General features: G+C 48.5%; 1 protein-coding gene across 5 annotated transcripts; it reads left to right on the top strand.

The window, feature by feature from the left end:
* Positions 1–143: 143 nt before the first annotated feature.
* Positions 144–13,785, top strand: KLC4 (kinesin light chain 4). Of its 5 annotated transcripts, none has more exons than XM_036766878.1 (16): positions 144–236; positions 2,899–3,177; positions 4,815–5,045; positions 7,209–7,290; positions 7,693–7,906; positions 8,536–8,623; positions 8,909–9,010; positions 9,189–9,362; positions 9,942–10,041; positions 10,225–10,277; positions 10,500–10,567; positions 10,754–10,862; positions 11,464–11,586; positions 11,928–12,043; positions 12,410–12,473; positions 13,312–13,785. In XM_036766878.1, exons 2-16 carry the CDS (start codon positions 2,920–2,922, stop codon positions 13,360–13,362), a joined length of 1,833 nt encoding a protein of 610 aa, XP_036622773.1. In that variant the 5' UTR covers positions 144–236; positions 2,899–2,919; the 3' UTR covers positions 13,363–13,785. The 5 variants fall into 5 exon arrangements, with proteins under 5 accessions (XP_036622773.1, XP_036622777.1, XP_036622776.1 ...); XM_036766882.1 differs by having other exon boundaries at positions 216–236; positions 2,904–3,177; XM_036766881.1 differs by lacking the exon at positions 144–236 and adding an exon at positions 2,203–2,346.
* The last annotated feature ends 2,173 nt before the right edge of the window (positions 13,786–15,958 follow it).

Raw genomic sequence — 15,958 nt, 5'->3', positions numbered from 1 at the left:
TTCGAGAGGAGGCGCTGGAGGGGTGGGTCCAGGTATGCAGAAGTCGGCCCCCTGGGGCGTCGCTAGCCACAACCAGTCCCGGAGAGGTTTCTTGCCCGCGTGACCGGAGATAGGCTCCGCCCCCAGGAGCCGTCAAAACAATTGCCTTGAGCGACGGCCATGTTGGATTTAAGGGGGCAGTACCGGCGGGGGAGCGGGGGAGCGGGCGGACCGACGGACAGACGGACATACCAAGGGTGAGTCTCTGGCACAATTCCCTCTTCTCCCTTCTTCTCCCCTCAGCCAGACAGTCCGGGGACCCAGATCCCCTCCTGGCACCCCAAGGCAGAGAGAGACACCTCCGGAACAGACAAACGGACACACCCTCACCTCCTCCTCTCCCAAGGACAGACACCTAGAGACACACACTTCCTCCTTGGACAGACCGACGGACACATACACAGCCACACTCCCTCCTGAGACGGACGGACACCTCACCCCTTCTTGGACAGACACAAAGACATACACACTCACCTCTTCTTTGGACAGACTGGCAGACACGTGTACACATTCTTACCCCCTCCTTGGACAGACACACCGAACCTCACTTCTTCCTTGGACAGACAGACACATATGTACGCATTCCCACCCCCTCCTTGGACAGACAGACATACGCACACAGACCCACACTTCTTAGTTGGACAGACACACTGACACACAGACACACACAGACACACACACACAGACTCTCACTTCTTCTTTGGACAGACAGGCAGACACATACATACACATTCTTACCCCCTCTTTGGACAGACAGACCCACACCTCCCTCTTCGGATGAGAACCTCCTCCTTGGATAGACACCCTCACTGCTTCTTAGGACACACAGACACACACTCTTACTTCTCACTTGGACTGTATATGTACACATATGTATGTAAACACACATACATCCTCATTACCTCTTTGATAGATACATATATTTCCTCCTAGGACAGACAGACAGATGCATACCCTCATCCCCAGCTAGGACAAATAGATACGTACACATCCTCACTCCCTCCTAGGTCAGACATAGGTATAAACATCTTCATCTCTTCCTAGGACAAAGAGTCAGACATACATACACATAATCATTCCCTAGTAGGACAGACAGACAGACAGTTTCTCTACTAATCCCTCTTTATCCCAGACTTTTACCCACTCTCATGGGACAGGCATGCATCTCCAGACAGATACCCTTCCCACCCCCCAAGACATATAAACTTGCTTTTCTCTTCCTCTTGAACAGATGGATACATAGTTATCACTTTGTTTCCTCAGGTGACACACTACTGACTCCTCGGGCAACAGACAAATAAATTTACCCTATCTCTACCCTGACATACACACACACACACACACTCTCTCTCTCTCTCTCTCTCTCTCTCTCTCTCTCTCTCTCTCTCTCTCTCTCGTCCCCCTCTCTGGTTAGAGAGAAGGTAACATTTGTAACTATTTCATATTACATTATTATATGTCACATATTATGTTATTATAGTTTTTATAACTACTATATTATAGCTTCTGAGATAGACAAACAAACCCACCTCCTACTTCTAGATAGGTAAGGGGTTATGTGTCTTCCCTCTTCTACCCACCACATTCCCCCAATTCAGGAAGCCATTATCTACTAGTGAAATTTAAGGACTCAGACCAGAATGCTCTTACTCTTAGGCAGACATTCTGCTTTCCTAGTTTGTCTTGGGAAAATAACACTTGAGTTTGCAAGTTAGTAAATGTTGCTCACCAGTACTGGAGAATTACCCCTTACTTTAATTGCTTGGGGTAGAAGTGGGAGGAACAAAGCAGAATGAGAGTGTCCTCTGCTGTTTCCACGTAAACAGACCCTTGTACTCACACCTCCCTCTAGGCACAAGGATCTTTCTTGACCATTAAACTTGGGGAAACAGAACTTTGTTCTTCCTTAGGTTTACGGGCAAGCTCTCTCCTTACTCATGCTTATTCCCCTTTAGGGGATCAGAGCTCAGGGCTGACTTAGTGCTTCTTGGAGAAAATGATTCTTTTGGAGGGTTTGAGGCCTGGGCATGCAGCAGAAGAAAGGGCATTTATTCTAGGTGGGGCTCTGTAGCAGGTGCTTTGAATATTTTTTGGGGGGTGGGGGTTGGGGCAGTACTGGACTCTTGGACTTTGTATAGGGCGTCTCCCAGTCTGCTGAGCTGAGTAAGGTTCTTTCTGGCTCATAGCTCCTGGTTCTTGGCTCCTGCCTCAGCCCTGCAGTCCAAGGCTTTGCCCTTGGTTGGGGTAGTAGGGCTTGGGACTGTGATTGGGCCATGGGGAAGAAGAGGTAGAGAATAAGAATTGGAGGTGAGGCCTGAGTGAAGTTGGGATCAAGGCACTTTGAGTAGCTAAGAGAAATAAAGGACTAAACCTTCATGGAGACAACGGTGTCCAACCCTTGCTGTTGAGGCTCCTCCGGTCTCTTTTACAATGTGAGGACTATTACTTCTCTCTTTCTTCTTCTCTAGAACGTAGTTATCATTTGTCTTCCTTCTGCTCTATTATTCCTTTCATTGACCTCCTTCACCATCTCCCTCTCTCCCAATTCCAAGTCCTGGTTTTTCCTTCCAAACCCATTACCCCACCCCTTTATATACCAGCTTCTTCCTTTCCACTTTCTGTAATGTTTGTATATTTCTCCTGTTCAACACTTTCTTCCACTCTGAAGTCCATTGCTCCTTTTACCACGTCTCTTTTGCTGAATTTTACTCATCTCCAGTCTTAATCTCCACACATTGAGTCTTGCTTTCCCTAGTATACTCAGTTCTTTTCTCTTATTCTCGCAGTGATATCTCTTTCCCACAAAACAAAATTGTTACAGCTCTCTCTCTCTGTCTCCGTCCCATGATTTCTCCCCAGCCCAGGTTCCCCTGACCCAGGATGTCGGGGCTGGTGCTGGGACAGAGGGAAGAGCCGTCAGTGCACCGGTTGAGTCAAGAGGAGATCCTGGGGAGCACTCGGCTGGTGAGCCAGGGCTTGGAAGCACTGAGAAGCGAACACCAGGCAGTATTACAGAGCCTGGCTCATGCTATTCAGTGCCTGCAGCATGAGGGCCATGAAGCTGGACTGGTACATGAGAAGGCCCGGCAGCTTCGCCGTTCCATGGAAAACATTGAGCTGGGTCTGGGGGAGGCACAGGTAAGATTGGGGAGACTGGGAAATATTGGGCTGGAATGGAGGGTAGGATAAGAATAAGATTTCAAGGGAAGGATGAGTGGATTTGTGAGGAAAATTCGGGACTAAGAACTAGGAGAGAGGGACAATTGGTAGAAAAAACTGAGGGAGGTATGTGATGTGGAGAGAGGAAGGTCAGCAAAAAGGGTCCTGTTGATTTTATCTTTGTAACATCTGTCGTATAAGCCCCTTGCTCCCCTCTGACACTGTGACCTTTATACCTTACATCTGGACTATTGCAATAGCCTTCTAGCTGGTTTCCCTATCACAAACCTCTACCCACTCAATCCGTCCTCTGCTCAGTTGTGATCTTCCTAAAGCATAGGTCTGACCACGTCACCCTTCTATTTAATAAACTCCTAAGCAGTTCCCTTTTACTTCTAAGATAAATGATAAAATCCTCTGTTGCTTTATAAAGCCTTTCATAATTTGGTCCCTTCCCATGTTTACAATCTTAATACTTACTGTCTTCTACTCTGCTATCTAATGACACTGACTTTCCCGCTGTTCCTCAAGCGTGACATTTCATTTCCCCACTCCAGGCATTTTCACAGGCTCTCTCCCTTGGCCAGAATTCTGTTCTTGCTCATTTCTGTCTTTGGCTTCTCAACCTTCAAGTTTCAGCTAAAGTCTCACCTTCTATGGGAAACCTTCCTCAACCCCTCTTAATGCTAGTGCCTTGCCTTTGTTGATTTATCTTGTATGTAGCTTGTTTATATGTAGTCATTTGCACATTGTCTTCCCATTAGACTGTGAGTCCTGTGAGATCAGAGACTGCTTTTGTGCCATTCTTTCTATCTTCGATCACTTAACGCAGTGCCTGGTACATAGCGTGTGCATAATAAGTGCTTATTGACTTGACTTAAGTAAAAGAGATAAAGGACTGAGCAGAGCAAAGGACAGTTGGGCTAAACCAAATAGCTGAGGGTGCAGCTAGGTGGCGCACTGGATAGAGGGCCAGGCTTGAAGTCAGGAAGACCCATCGCCCTGCGTTCAAATGTGGCCTCAGACATTTACTAGCTGTGTGGCCCTGGGCAAGTCACTTCACTCTGTTTGCCTCAGTTTCCTCATCTGTAAAATCAGCTGGAGAAGGAAATGGCAAACCATTGCAGTGTCTCTGCCAGTAAAACCCCAAACGGGGTCACAAAGAGTTGGGCAAGACTGAAAAATGACTCAACAAAAAGGAATCCTAGTAAGAGAGAACATTTTCTGTTTCACACGGATCTGGCTTCTACATTTTTCTATTCCACTGTATCCTGCTCTCTATTTTAGAGACCACCTAATCCATTCCTTCATTTTATGAGTGAGGAAACTAACATTCCATCTATGACTTACTATTTCTTCAGCTGCCCTCCATCCATACACCTGGTGGTTTTAATAGGAGCATAGATTTAAAGATGAAAGAGAATTTAGCAGACGTTGAATCCAACCTCTTTCTTGAATAGAGGAGGAATATGAGACCCACACAGGTGAAATGACTTTTCTAAGGTCGCACAGATAGTAAGTTGCCGAGCTGGGCTTTGAACTCAAGCCCTCTAACTCCCAATCTAGTGTTCTTCCCACATTGCCACAGGCCTTTCAGTCTAGCCCTCTCTTCCAAGGTGATGCTGGCTCTGGCAAACCACCTGGGCACAGTGGAGTCAGAGAAGCAGAAGCTTAGAGCCCAGGTGCGGCGATTGTGTCAGGAGAACCAGTGGCTTAGAGATGAGCTGGCAGGTACTCAGCAGCGCCTGCAGCGAAGCGAACAGGCAGTAGCCCAGTTGGAGGAGGAGAAAAAGCACCTGGAGTTCATGGGACAGCTTCGGCAGTATGATGAAGACGGACCCCCTGCGGTGAGTAAGGTGACAGGGAAAGGGCTACCAGGAACACAACGGGGGAAGGAACATAGCGCCAGGGCTTGGGCAGAGGATAGGCCAGTGAGTAGGCACCAGCAAAGATTTATTGAACTCCTACTATGTGCTTAGCACTGTGGCCAATAATAATGAGAGTTCATATTTATGTAGCTTTTTAAGGTTTACAAAGGACTCTTCTCACAACAGTACTGTGAAGTCGATAATATAGGTATTTGTGTCCATTTTACAGAAGAGCAAACTGAGGGTTAGGGATGCTAAGTTGATTTATTCATATTCATATAGGTAGGACATGTCTGAGCTAGGATTCAGTCCAGTTATTGCTGGGTTCCATGCCCAGTACTCCTTATACTTTGCCACTTTGTCAGTCCTTCTAGGGTATTATTTCAGGGTATAACTTCATATTCTATAATTTCACATACTTCCAGGGTATAATTTCATCAGTGGAGGTGCTCCCTTTACCAACACAAATGACACCTCTTTTATATCTTATTAGATGATCTCTGAGAGTTGAAGGGGCTAAAAAAAATCCAGCCATCAACATGCAGCCGAACTTAAGATGACTCCAAAATCAGACGCAATCCATCACATCTTTCCCATTCTGATAGGATCCGCCAGAGCTTGCATTCCATTGTCAGAGTCTTTGAGCCTTGGGAGGGAGGCAGTGCAAGGGGGATTGTTCACATTTTTACAAATAAATGATGCTTATAGAGGTTAGGTGATTTCTATAATTTAAGCCACAGAACTAGGAAATGGCCAAGGTAGAACTCAAACTGAAGTGTTCTGCTGGAGCACCAAAGTAGGAGCTGAAGGCTTAAAATAGGGATAGGGAAGTATAAGTATTTGAGAGAGGGGGGTTAGATCATTTGTGCTGAAGTGAAGGCTTCTATAGAAGATTAGTGGAAATGAGGTTGAAAAGGTAAGATAGGGGCAGTATTTCTTTTTCTTCTTTTTTTTGCACTACAGATATCTTTTTTTTCTATTCTTTTTTTTTTGAGTTCTAAATTCACTCTGTCCCTCCAGCCCCTCTCCCACCCGTTGAGAAGGCAAGCAATATGATATTCATTATACATGTGAAGTCATACAAAACATTTCCATATTAGCCATGTTGTCCCCCTCCCCGCCCCCCCCAAATAGGCAAGAAAAATAAAGTGAAAAGCAGTATGCTTCATTCTGTCCTCAGAGTTCGTCAGCTCTCTCTGGAGGTGAATTGCAATCTTCTTCATGAGTCCTTTGTTATGGATCATTGTGTTGATCGGAGTAGCTGAGCCTTTCACAGTTGATCTTGTTACAGTATTGCTGGTACTATGTACAGTGTTTTCCTGGTTCTGCTCACTTTACTTTTTACCAGTTCATATAAGTCTTCCCAAGTTTTTCCAAAACCATGACAGACTGCTTTAATAAGGATGATAATCTTTATGGTGAGAAAGAATTTTGCATTGAGGGAACAAAGTTAGATATAAGGAAGAACTTCTTAATAATGAGTCAGCCTTCACAAGGATAATCAATATCAAATCGCTTCCCTTCTCAAGGGTGGAGGAGGGGTGGGAGGAAGGGAGAGAATAAGGAGCTCAAAGTTTAAAAAAATGATTGTTAAAAATGTTTAACATGTAATTGGGAAATATTTAACAGAATATAATAATAATTTAAAAAACAGTGAGAGTCAGCCAGAAAATCTATCATGAGTATTGGCAAGGGCCCAGTGCTAGCCTTGATGCTTGGGGGTACATGTTAAAGATCAGACACACTCCCTGGCTTCAGGACAGATGAGGCAGACACATAATCCATGTAAGCACATACAGATCAATACAATGCTGTAATTACCTGAATTGAGTGGGAGGAAAGAGGTAGAGATTGTGTTAACAAGTTGGGAAATGGGGGAGGATTGATAAGGAAAAGCTTTCTGAAGGAGGTGGTTCACAGGCAGAATAGTAAGGAAGGAGGTATATGGCATTCTAACATAGGTGACTATGAGGCTGGGTTTTAAAAATGTGCTTAGGTCAAGTCCTATCTTTCCTAGAATCAAAAGGATGGACGGCTTTGTAAGTTATGGATCCCACAAGTTAGTGGCCTGTTGTACAGTCTTACAGGGAGCTCCTCTCAAGAGGGGATTTTTGCCTTCATGTGCTGCTTCAATTCTTCCAGGAGGAGAAGGAGGGCGACTCCAGTAAGGATTCCTTGGATGATCTCTTCCCCAATGAGGAGGAGGAGGAGCCCAGCCATGACTGTGAGTCCATCCCTGGGGCTGGTGGTGAATCAGATGGAAAGGACAGCCTGTGCTCTCTGGCTCCAACTGACTCTTGTAGATAGGCAGCTTATAAGCCAGCCCACTTCTGGTACCACTCTACTTCCTCATTCTTGCCCTGGTTCTGGCATGGCATAGGGCATAGAAATTGGCATGGAGTATAAAGGGATTGAGGTGAGAAGAAGTGTAGGAAGTCATACGTGTCATTAAAAGGCACAGGCAGAGGAGGAGGTAAGAACTGAGAATGGCCCTCGGGTGGGGACTATTGGTGGAGGGAAAAGCCATGCGCTTGGAAGCAATGGGGATAGGGTGGGATTCAGGTGAGTAGAGGAGTCCTTTGTGGGCACAGTGCCAGCCTCTGAGATTGGGGTGGTGCTGTCCCAGTGCCCAAGGGCGCTTCAGCTGCTCAGCATGGGGGTTATGAGATCCCAGCGAGGCTGCGGACCCTGCACAACCTGGTGATCCAGTATGCAGCTCAAGGCCGATATGAGGTGGCAGTGCCACTCTGCAAACAGGCCCTAGAAGACCTGGAGCGTACCTCAGGCAGAGGCCACCCTGATGTTGCCACCATGCTCAACATCCTTGCCTTGGTCTACCGGTAAGGCTTACCCCCACACCCCCACACTCCCACTCCCGCTCATCATCCTAGTCAGTGTACCTATCTCTCTCTACCCTACTTCAGGCCCTGTTCTCCATTTTTCAAGTTCCCTTAGGTTTTCCTGATCACTACCAAAAACAAGAATAAACATTTATTTATCTGTGTGCAGTGTACATAGAAAACTCAAGATGATGAAATGGTCCCCAGAACCTTTTACTTTCCTACCCCTTCCCCCAACTTCTACCTTTTTAACTCCTAAGTTTTAGGCCTTCTGATTTGTTCCATTTCCCATAAGACTCCTATATCTAAGCTCCCTATCCCCTATACATCAGAGGCAGTATCTCTTCTCCTTGGTCTTCTATTCTTTCTTCAGGGAAAGACCTGCCTTGTTCCATATACAGGTTCTGTGCTATCAGTGAGTCCTTCCCAGTGGTATTCACACCAGGCTTTCTGTCCTCCTCATAGAAGGAGAAGCTTTTCTAGCTGTCCCCTATACCCCAAAGAAAGGAGGGCTAAATATGAATAAGGTGTGACTGGTGGGGGTGACCTGGGCTATCTAGAGGGAGATGGGATCATGTAGGTACAGGATGACCTATTTCCATAAACTCTGGGGTCCTGTCCCCCTGCAGGGACCAGAACAAATATAAGGAGGCAGCCCACTTGCTGAATGACGCCCTGAGCATCCGTGAGAGCACCCTGGGCCGGGACCACCCAGCGGTCAGCATCCTTCCCTCTTCCTCCCCATGCCATCTTAGCATGTCTGCTTTTCCTTTACCCCTCTCAGATAGGGGGAGGGTGGGCTTAGGATAGCTACTCTCTAAATTCTGTCTAGCTGTTTCCTCACTAGAGTCCATTTACTGGAAAGAAAGATGAAGGGAATGAGGCATCCCTGAAGTGGCAGCTTCTGTGTCCCTAAGAGAAGTCCCGTGCCCTTGGGTTGATGGGTGCTTTGAGTTGTCTTTTCGGGGCCAGCTTTTGACAAGGATGGGGTTTTCTCCACAGGTGGCTGCCACTCTCAACAATTTGGCTGTGCTCTATGGGAAGAGGGGCAAGTATAAGGAAGCAGAGCCACTGTGTCAGCGAGCCCTGGAGATCCGAGAAAAGGTGTTTCCTTTCTCCTAGATCCAGGATTCTTTCTCTCCAGCCCTCCTTCTTTATCTCCTCCATTCTGCCTCAGTCCTAGCCTTTTTCTCTCTGCTTTCTTCTCCAGTTCTTCCCCTTCTGGCTCATTTTCCACCTATCCCATGACCTGCATTCATTCCCTTTTCTATTTCCTTGCTAGGTCTTGGGTACTGACCACCCAGATGTGGCAAAGCAGCTGAACAATCTGGCCCTCCTGTGTCAGAACCAGGGCAAATATGAAGCAGTAGAGCGGTACTATGGCCGGGCCCTGGCCATCTATGAGGGCCAACTGGGACCGGACAACCCGAATGTGGCCCGCACCAAGAACAATCTGGTGAGGGGAGGCTGGAAAAGGAAGAAGGGAGGAGCCCTCAGAATCCTGCTTTGTCTACCTAGTCATTCCCCTACCGGAGACACTGTTTGGTGGGAAAAGATGGGGTAATAGTAGTAGTCATGATAATGGTGATAGTTAACATTTGTATGACACTCAAAGGTTTGCAAAGCACTTTACATTTACAGTGTCATTTGGATAGGGTCGTGACCTGGCAGATACCTGGTTATGCAGTGCCTGCACTCCTCTAGTTCTGTACTTTTTCTCATCTCCACTCCAGGCCTCTGGGGGGTGGGTGAGAGCTGCTCCAAAATGTGGGAACTGGCTGATTTCAGAATTTACCAAGCCCTCCTCTGGGGGAGAAGGGGAAAGAGAGTGATGTTTGAGACTGGGGATACTGGGAAGTTAGTGCTAAACTAGGGAAATGGCAAGACTAGGAAGGCTAGATTTGGGGTTGAGGGACAGGGAAGTTGTCCTATAACCTGTCCGAGAGAACCTTTGTTCCTCTCTCTTGACCGCCCCCCCCCCCTTCTTCTTACCTCTTCATAACATCCCATCTGTCCCTTTTGCTTCCTACCCCAGGCCTCCTGCTACCTGAAACAGGGAAAATATGCAGAAGCTGAGACTCTGTACAAGGAGATTCTAACCCGGGCCCATGTGCAGGAGTTTGGGTCTGTGGATGGTGGGTGTGTGGCACTTGGGGGTGGCCAAAGGGAAGAACATGGCCTGAAGCTCCAGTGGCTCCCAGGGGTGACTTAGATGCTACTGCCCACAGGCAGTGTGGTCTGCCCCTAGGACCTGACTCTTTCAGACCCAGCATATCCTTCTAAACTTTCTATTTCCTGTCCCATGTTACCCTTCCCAGATGACCACAAGCCCATATGGATGCATGCAGAGGAGCGGGAGGAATTGAGCAAAGTGAGTCTGGGAGTACAGACCCTGGGACGCTGAGGATGGCTCTGTCCTCATTTCTGTTTCGCTCTTCTTCCCCACCCCTCCACCCCAACCCCACCAAGTCTCTTTTGGCTCAGGGTACCGTCCCTAGCCCAGATTCTGACCCTAAGAATGCTTTAGCACTGTCCTTCTTCTCACCTCATAACCTTCCTTATCTCTCATGTTTCTCCCCACTCCCTTTTGCAGAACAGGCACCGAGACGGCATACCTTATGCTGAATATGGAGGCTGGTACAAGGCATGCAAGGTCAGCAGGTAAGAGGGATGCTAAAGGCCCAAGTGAGGCGGCTGAATAAGAATAGGCTAGGCTGTTTTCCTGTGCCCCAGCTGTCTAGACTCCAGGCCCTACCTCCCCTAGTCTTTCTCTTTTCTTCTTTCTGATATCATCTTTACAACCCCGTCTCTGATCCAACTTCCCTTCTCTGGCCTCACCACTTTCAGCCCTACAGTCAACACTACCCTGAGGAACCTTGGAGCTCTCTATCGCCGCCAGGGGAAGCTAGAGGCAGCTGAGACTCTGGAAGAATGTGCCTTGCGTTCCAGAAAACAGGTAGGAAACTAGAGGGGGGGGGAGGTTGGGGGAGAGACACCCTAGGGGTGAGTAGCTCAGGCTCTTCTCTGGTCCACTGGAAGTGGGGGGTTTAAAAAGGAGGCTAGAATTAGAGAGGATGTAGAGCCCACATTGTTTTCTAAGCTAGGTAGGGCAGGGAATAAATATAGTGCTGGGCCATGGAATCAGGAAGACGTGAGTTCAGATCCAGCCTTGACACCTACTAGCTGGGTGACCTTGGGCATGTTTTTTGCCTGCCTCAGTTTCCTCATCTGTAAAATGGGGATCATAAAGCACCTACCTCTCAGGGCTGTTGTACACTTAGCACAGTAGTAGGTGCTAAATAAATGCTTGTTTCTTCCCCCTCCTTTTTTTTTCACCAGGAGTCCAGACCCAAGTAACACTTTGTTAAGAAGGGGAAGAGGAGAGAAAATTTAGGGGGATGATCTTTCACTTTTATGTGGGCTAAGCCATGAAGAGTCACATTGTAGTGATGGTTATAGGCTGGTGGTTTGTGGCTGGGGGTTGGAAGAACCTCCTAAGGAATCTCTGGATCTGGAAATCCCTAACCTCTCCTCCCTTTCCTTTCTTTTCTTGCCAGGGCACAGACCCCATCAGCCAGACTAAGGTAGTGGAGCTGCTTGGGGAGGCCCAGGAAAGCCCTGGAGCCAGTGTTAAATTTGAAGGGGGTGAGGAGGTCTCTGTGGCTGTAGAGTGGTCAGGGGTGAGTGATTTTTTCCCTTTTTCTTTTCCCCATACCCTGTCCCTTCTGCTGCTCTTGGAGATGTGTGGGTAGAATTTTGGGCACAATGTTGAAGCTGAAACTATCCCTTTCCTCTTTCTGTTTTTCTCTGGCATTTTCTCGGTTCATCCCACATTGCCATTCGGGTAGAGAGAAGAAACTTTGGGTAACAGAATCTTTCTTCCCCAGATAGGGGAGAATCTGAACCAGATCCATCTTTCCATGGGATAGAGGAGCATAGAGCTGGGGGTAGAATTGGGTGGGGAAAGTGAGAGTCTGCTGAGTCTTCCTCTCAGCTGCCCTCCCCCTCGATCCCCCTCCAGGATGGTAGTGGGACCCTGCAGAGGAGTGGTTCTCTAGGCAAGATCCGAGATGTGTTTCGACGAAGCAGTGAACTGCTAGTGAGAAAGCTGCAGGGAAACGAGCCCCGACCTTCCAGGTACACACTGGGGCAGGACCACAGCTAATTGTGTAAACAAAGCCTTTCCCAAGCTTCTCCCCCACCTTCCTCATAGCCATGGTTCCCTGAAAAAAAGTAAATATTGAAGAAGTACATGAGAAGGAAGGAGGCCTGTTGGCTGGCTGGGGAGGGGGTGTTCCAGGTAGAGGGCGGTGGGTAGCACAAGGGCAGGAAAAGAGAACCCACCAGAAAAACAAGAACTGAAGGAAGAAACAAGGCAAGTGAAGAAAATGAGCGATCAAGGCCTATCAGCAATGGTGGGGGATCCTGGAGTCCACAGGAATAGAGCAGGCAGACCTAGGGAGAGCTAGGCTCAGGAGACTCTCTTTCTTTTTTCCCTTACAGTAGCAACATGAAGCGGGCCGCCTCCTTAAACTATCTAAATCAGACCAGTGAGCAGTCCCTTCAGGTGAGGAGGATGCCTGGGTGGGAGGTAGGAAGGAGAGCAGGTGGGGAGGAATCAAGTAAGGACTGGCAGCCAGACTCCAAGTAGGAGAGACTGGGGGTGAGTGGGAGGGGAGTAAGGAAGGGGATCATCTTCGATCATTCAAATGGGAGGCATTGGAGAGGAGGGGAGAGAAGGCTAAGCAGGCTTATTCTTGGGGGTTATCAAAGGGCATATCTGAGATGAAAGGTAAAGAATAAAGAAGTGTGTACTTGCTGTGTACTTCTAGGGGAATGGACTCAGGTGCAGGAAGAGGGAATAAATAGAAACACTAAAAAAAGGTGACATTACTTCCAGGGCAGGTTACTACTTTAATGAGGAAGTGACCATCCATAGCAACAAATGGTATGGAGACATGGTTTAATAGAGCCATGGATTTGGGGTCCAAGTACCTGGGTTTGAATCCCTACCTCTGTTCCTTATTACCTGTGTGACTGTGGGCAAATCATTTACCTTCTTGGGTTGCAAATCTGAGAAATGAAGGATTTGGATGCATGTTTTCCAAGTCCCTTTCAGCTCTGAGGTCTGTGATCTACAGATAATATCCTAGCTATTTTCTCCACATGAATAGGACTTAAGGAAAATCCAAGGGGCACACTTTTAATGAGGAGCAAAACAACTCTCCCAAAACAATCCCTTCTTAAGCTTGAATCTTAGAGGATATAAAGCATATCCTAGGGACCAAAAGAGAAGAGCAAGGCCCTGGACATGAGATAGGTTACAAAACCCCATCCTTTGAGAGGAGAAATGGACAGGGAATTTGGAAGGGTGGCCTGGACTGATAGAGTGTGATCTCTTTCAGGGCTCACGAGGCCTCAGTGCTAGCACTATGAACCTCTCTTCGAGCAGCTGACATCTGACTCCCTAGAATCTTCCCTACTGTGATTCTGCAAACATACAGCATTCTCTGTGGCTCCTGCCTCTACCATGTCCTAAGGAACAGACTGCCAGACCTTGGTGGACCAGTGGGGATGAAAACTTGTAAACTGCTGGGTTGTTGTACCCATTTGGGCTTTGGCTCCACCCTCAGGAAGGCCCTGCTGGGCTCCTTTTTACTCCTCTGCTGTCTTCTAGAGTAGTACTAAGTCCTCCAGGGACTGGGTTAGGAAGCAGGTATGCCACAGGAATGGAGGGCTGAGGCCTGCTATCATCGTTTTAGTATGAAGGGTCTTTGGACTGGCCAAATTCCTGTTCCTTGGCCTCTCTTTTCTCTATGTGCTCCTTTCCTTCAGGTCCAAATATTTCACTTTTCTTAAATAAAATAATCAGGATATGAGTCTTCCACATTTGTCTTGGGGGAGTAGGGTAGGATCCAGGGTAAATACTGGAGACCAGTGGAAAAGGGAGAAGAGATGATTGTGTCCTTGGAAAGAGGGGGTATAGGTGGCTAGGTAATATAATGGCCAGAGTGTTGGCCTAGGAATTGGGAATACCTGAATTTGAATTGTGCCTCAAACAGTTATTAGCTATATGGCTCTGGCTAGGTCGTGTGACTTCTCTGAGCCGCAGTTTCCCCATTTATAAAGTGGGAGTAGTAATGGTACCTACTGGCTTGTTGTGAGGGTCAAAGGAGATAACATGTAAAGTACATTGCAAACTTTGAAGCACTGTATAAATGTTAGCTGTTGTTTTTATTGGTATCTGTTTTTTTTTTCTTTATCCAGTTTATCTCGTTAGGCCTTCAAGGATGCCAATGAAGGGTCTGGGGGTTGTGTTGAAACTCATATCCTCTAAGATTGGGGTTCAGGACATAGGAAGTTTATTAGCAAGACTTGATTGTCAAGGGATTCATCAGGAAGAGCTCTGTAAAAAGTACTAGCTGTAATGAAAAGTGGCTCTCCCATGTGGTGGCCATGTGGGTCCCTAGAGTTCTGTTGCTGGGGGCAGAGGGAGAGCTGTTCACCCAGAGCTCTTGGATTCTGGAAGCCCTCCCCCCACCATCATCTCAGCTTAAGGCTGGGCGGAAGTGAAGGCTAAGCTGGAGCCCTGCAGTCCTGGTCCCTCTCTCCACCCCATAACCCCCCCCCCCAAACCTACTGGAAAAGAAGACACTATGATCTCTCCCAGCACATCCTGAAGGAGCAAACAGCAGCTGGAGCCTATCTTGTGGAGTCTGTCTCTTGCACACCCTCCTCCTACACCCCTTGCAACTCTTACAACAAAGGAAGAATGTGTGTGTGGGGAGGGGAGGGGGCCACTGAGAGGCTTGGAAAAAGAGCCAGGCAGACCCAGCACTAGAGACCTAACCGGGCCCCCGGGTCATGGAGGCTTCCTGCAGCTCACCTCGTCCAGTAATGGACTTGGGACTGAAGTTGCCTGGCTAATAAGGTTCTGCTTGCTGCATTCCTGAGGCCAGCCTTTTCTAGCTTTAGGTTCAGATTGGTGCTGGGCCAGAGCCAGACCACAGCTTCCCTGAGGAGCCTTCTCCAGTTGGCAGCCATGTCCTGGGGGATTCAAATTAGCTTCAAATCTTGAGGACACCAAGGAAACAGTGGTTCTAAGGCTGACCTAGGAGTTCAGGTTACTGTGGTGGCAGTGCGGGGTAAGAGGGACCCCTCCCTGGACTAAACCACTGGTCCGAAATCCCCCAATCTCTTTTTGAGATTATTTTTCTTGGGGTCCCTGTTCGTGTAGTTTTTGAAGGGAGCCCCAAGCCTGACCCATGTGACTTAATACACAATTCCTAGGGTCTCCTCCAACCTTCCAGTTTTCAAAAACAATTCCCCAGTCACTCCCATCTCCCAAATGTGTTTCTCCCTGACCCTCCCCCCACCCCACCCAGGTCCCCCTCCTCACACAGTCCCCCATCCTCCCCACCTCTCTCACATATTTCCCTCTCACCTCCCTCCTTCCTCAGCACATTGTCTTCTATTCCCCCAGAGGTCTCTTTCACATTGCCCTCCATCCCTCCCTTTCTTTCCCTAGACTGTCCCCCGTTTCCTATCCCCCACGTCTTTTCCTCCACCACCCTTATCTTTCCTATCCCATTATCCGCACCCCTCCCCTCCCCCCCCCCCCCCCCCCCCCCGTCTTTCCAGCACCATCTCCATCCTCCTCTCTCCCCCTTCCACCGCCCTTCATCCCCACCAGGTCTTTCCCAGATGCTGCCCAATTTATGAAACTCAGGCTGAGGTTGAGGAGGTTCTGAGGGAGCCGGGCTCCGCACCACGACTAAGATGTGGGTTCTAAGGAGACGGTACCAGACTGACATCGAGAGGGGGCCTGAGAAGGCAGGGCTCCAAAAGGAGGCTTAGGTTAGGGGGAGTAAGGGGGCGGGGCTCCCAACTGCGGCTGAGCGGGGGTGAGGGTGCTGGGAGTGGGCTTCTGAGGGGGCGGGGCGCTCTGCGAAGGCGGGGCTCCGGGAGCTGCCTGGGCGAGGGGCATCCTGAAGGGGCGGGGCTGCGGGGGGGGGGCGGTGCGCGCCGCCGGGACAGGGGTTCTGAGGGGGC

This window comes from Trichosurus vulpecula, chromosome 7, assembly GCF_011100635.1.
Source record: "Trichosurus vulpecula isolate mTriVul1 chromosome 7, mTriVul1.pri, whole genome shotgun sequence".
Taxonomy (NCBI): domain Eukaryota; kingdom Metazoa; phylum Chordata; class Mammalia; order Diprotodontia; family Phalangeridae; genus Trichosurus; species Trichosurus vulpecula.
Note: the sequence above shows the minus strand (reverse complement) of the source record. Positions and strands in the feature narration are given on the sequence as shown.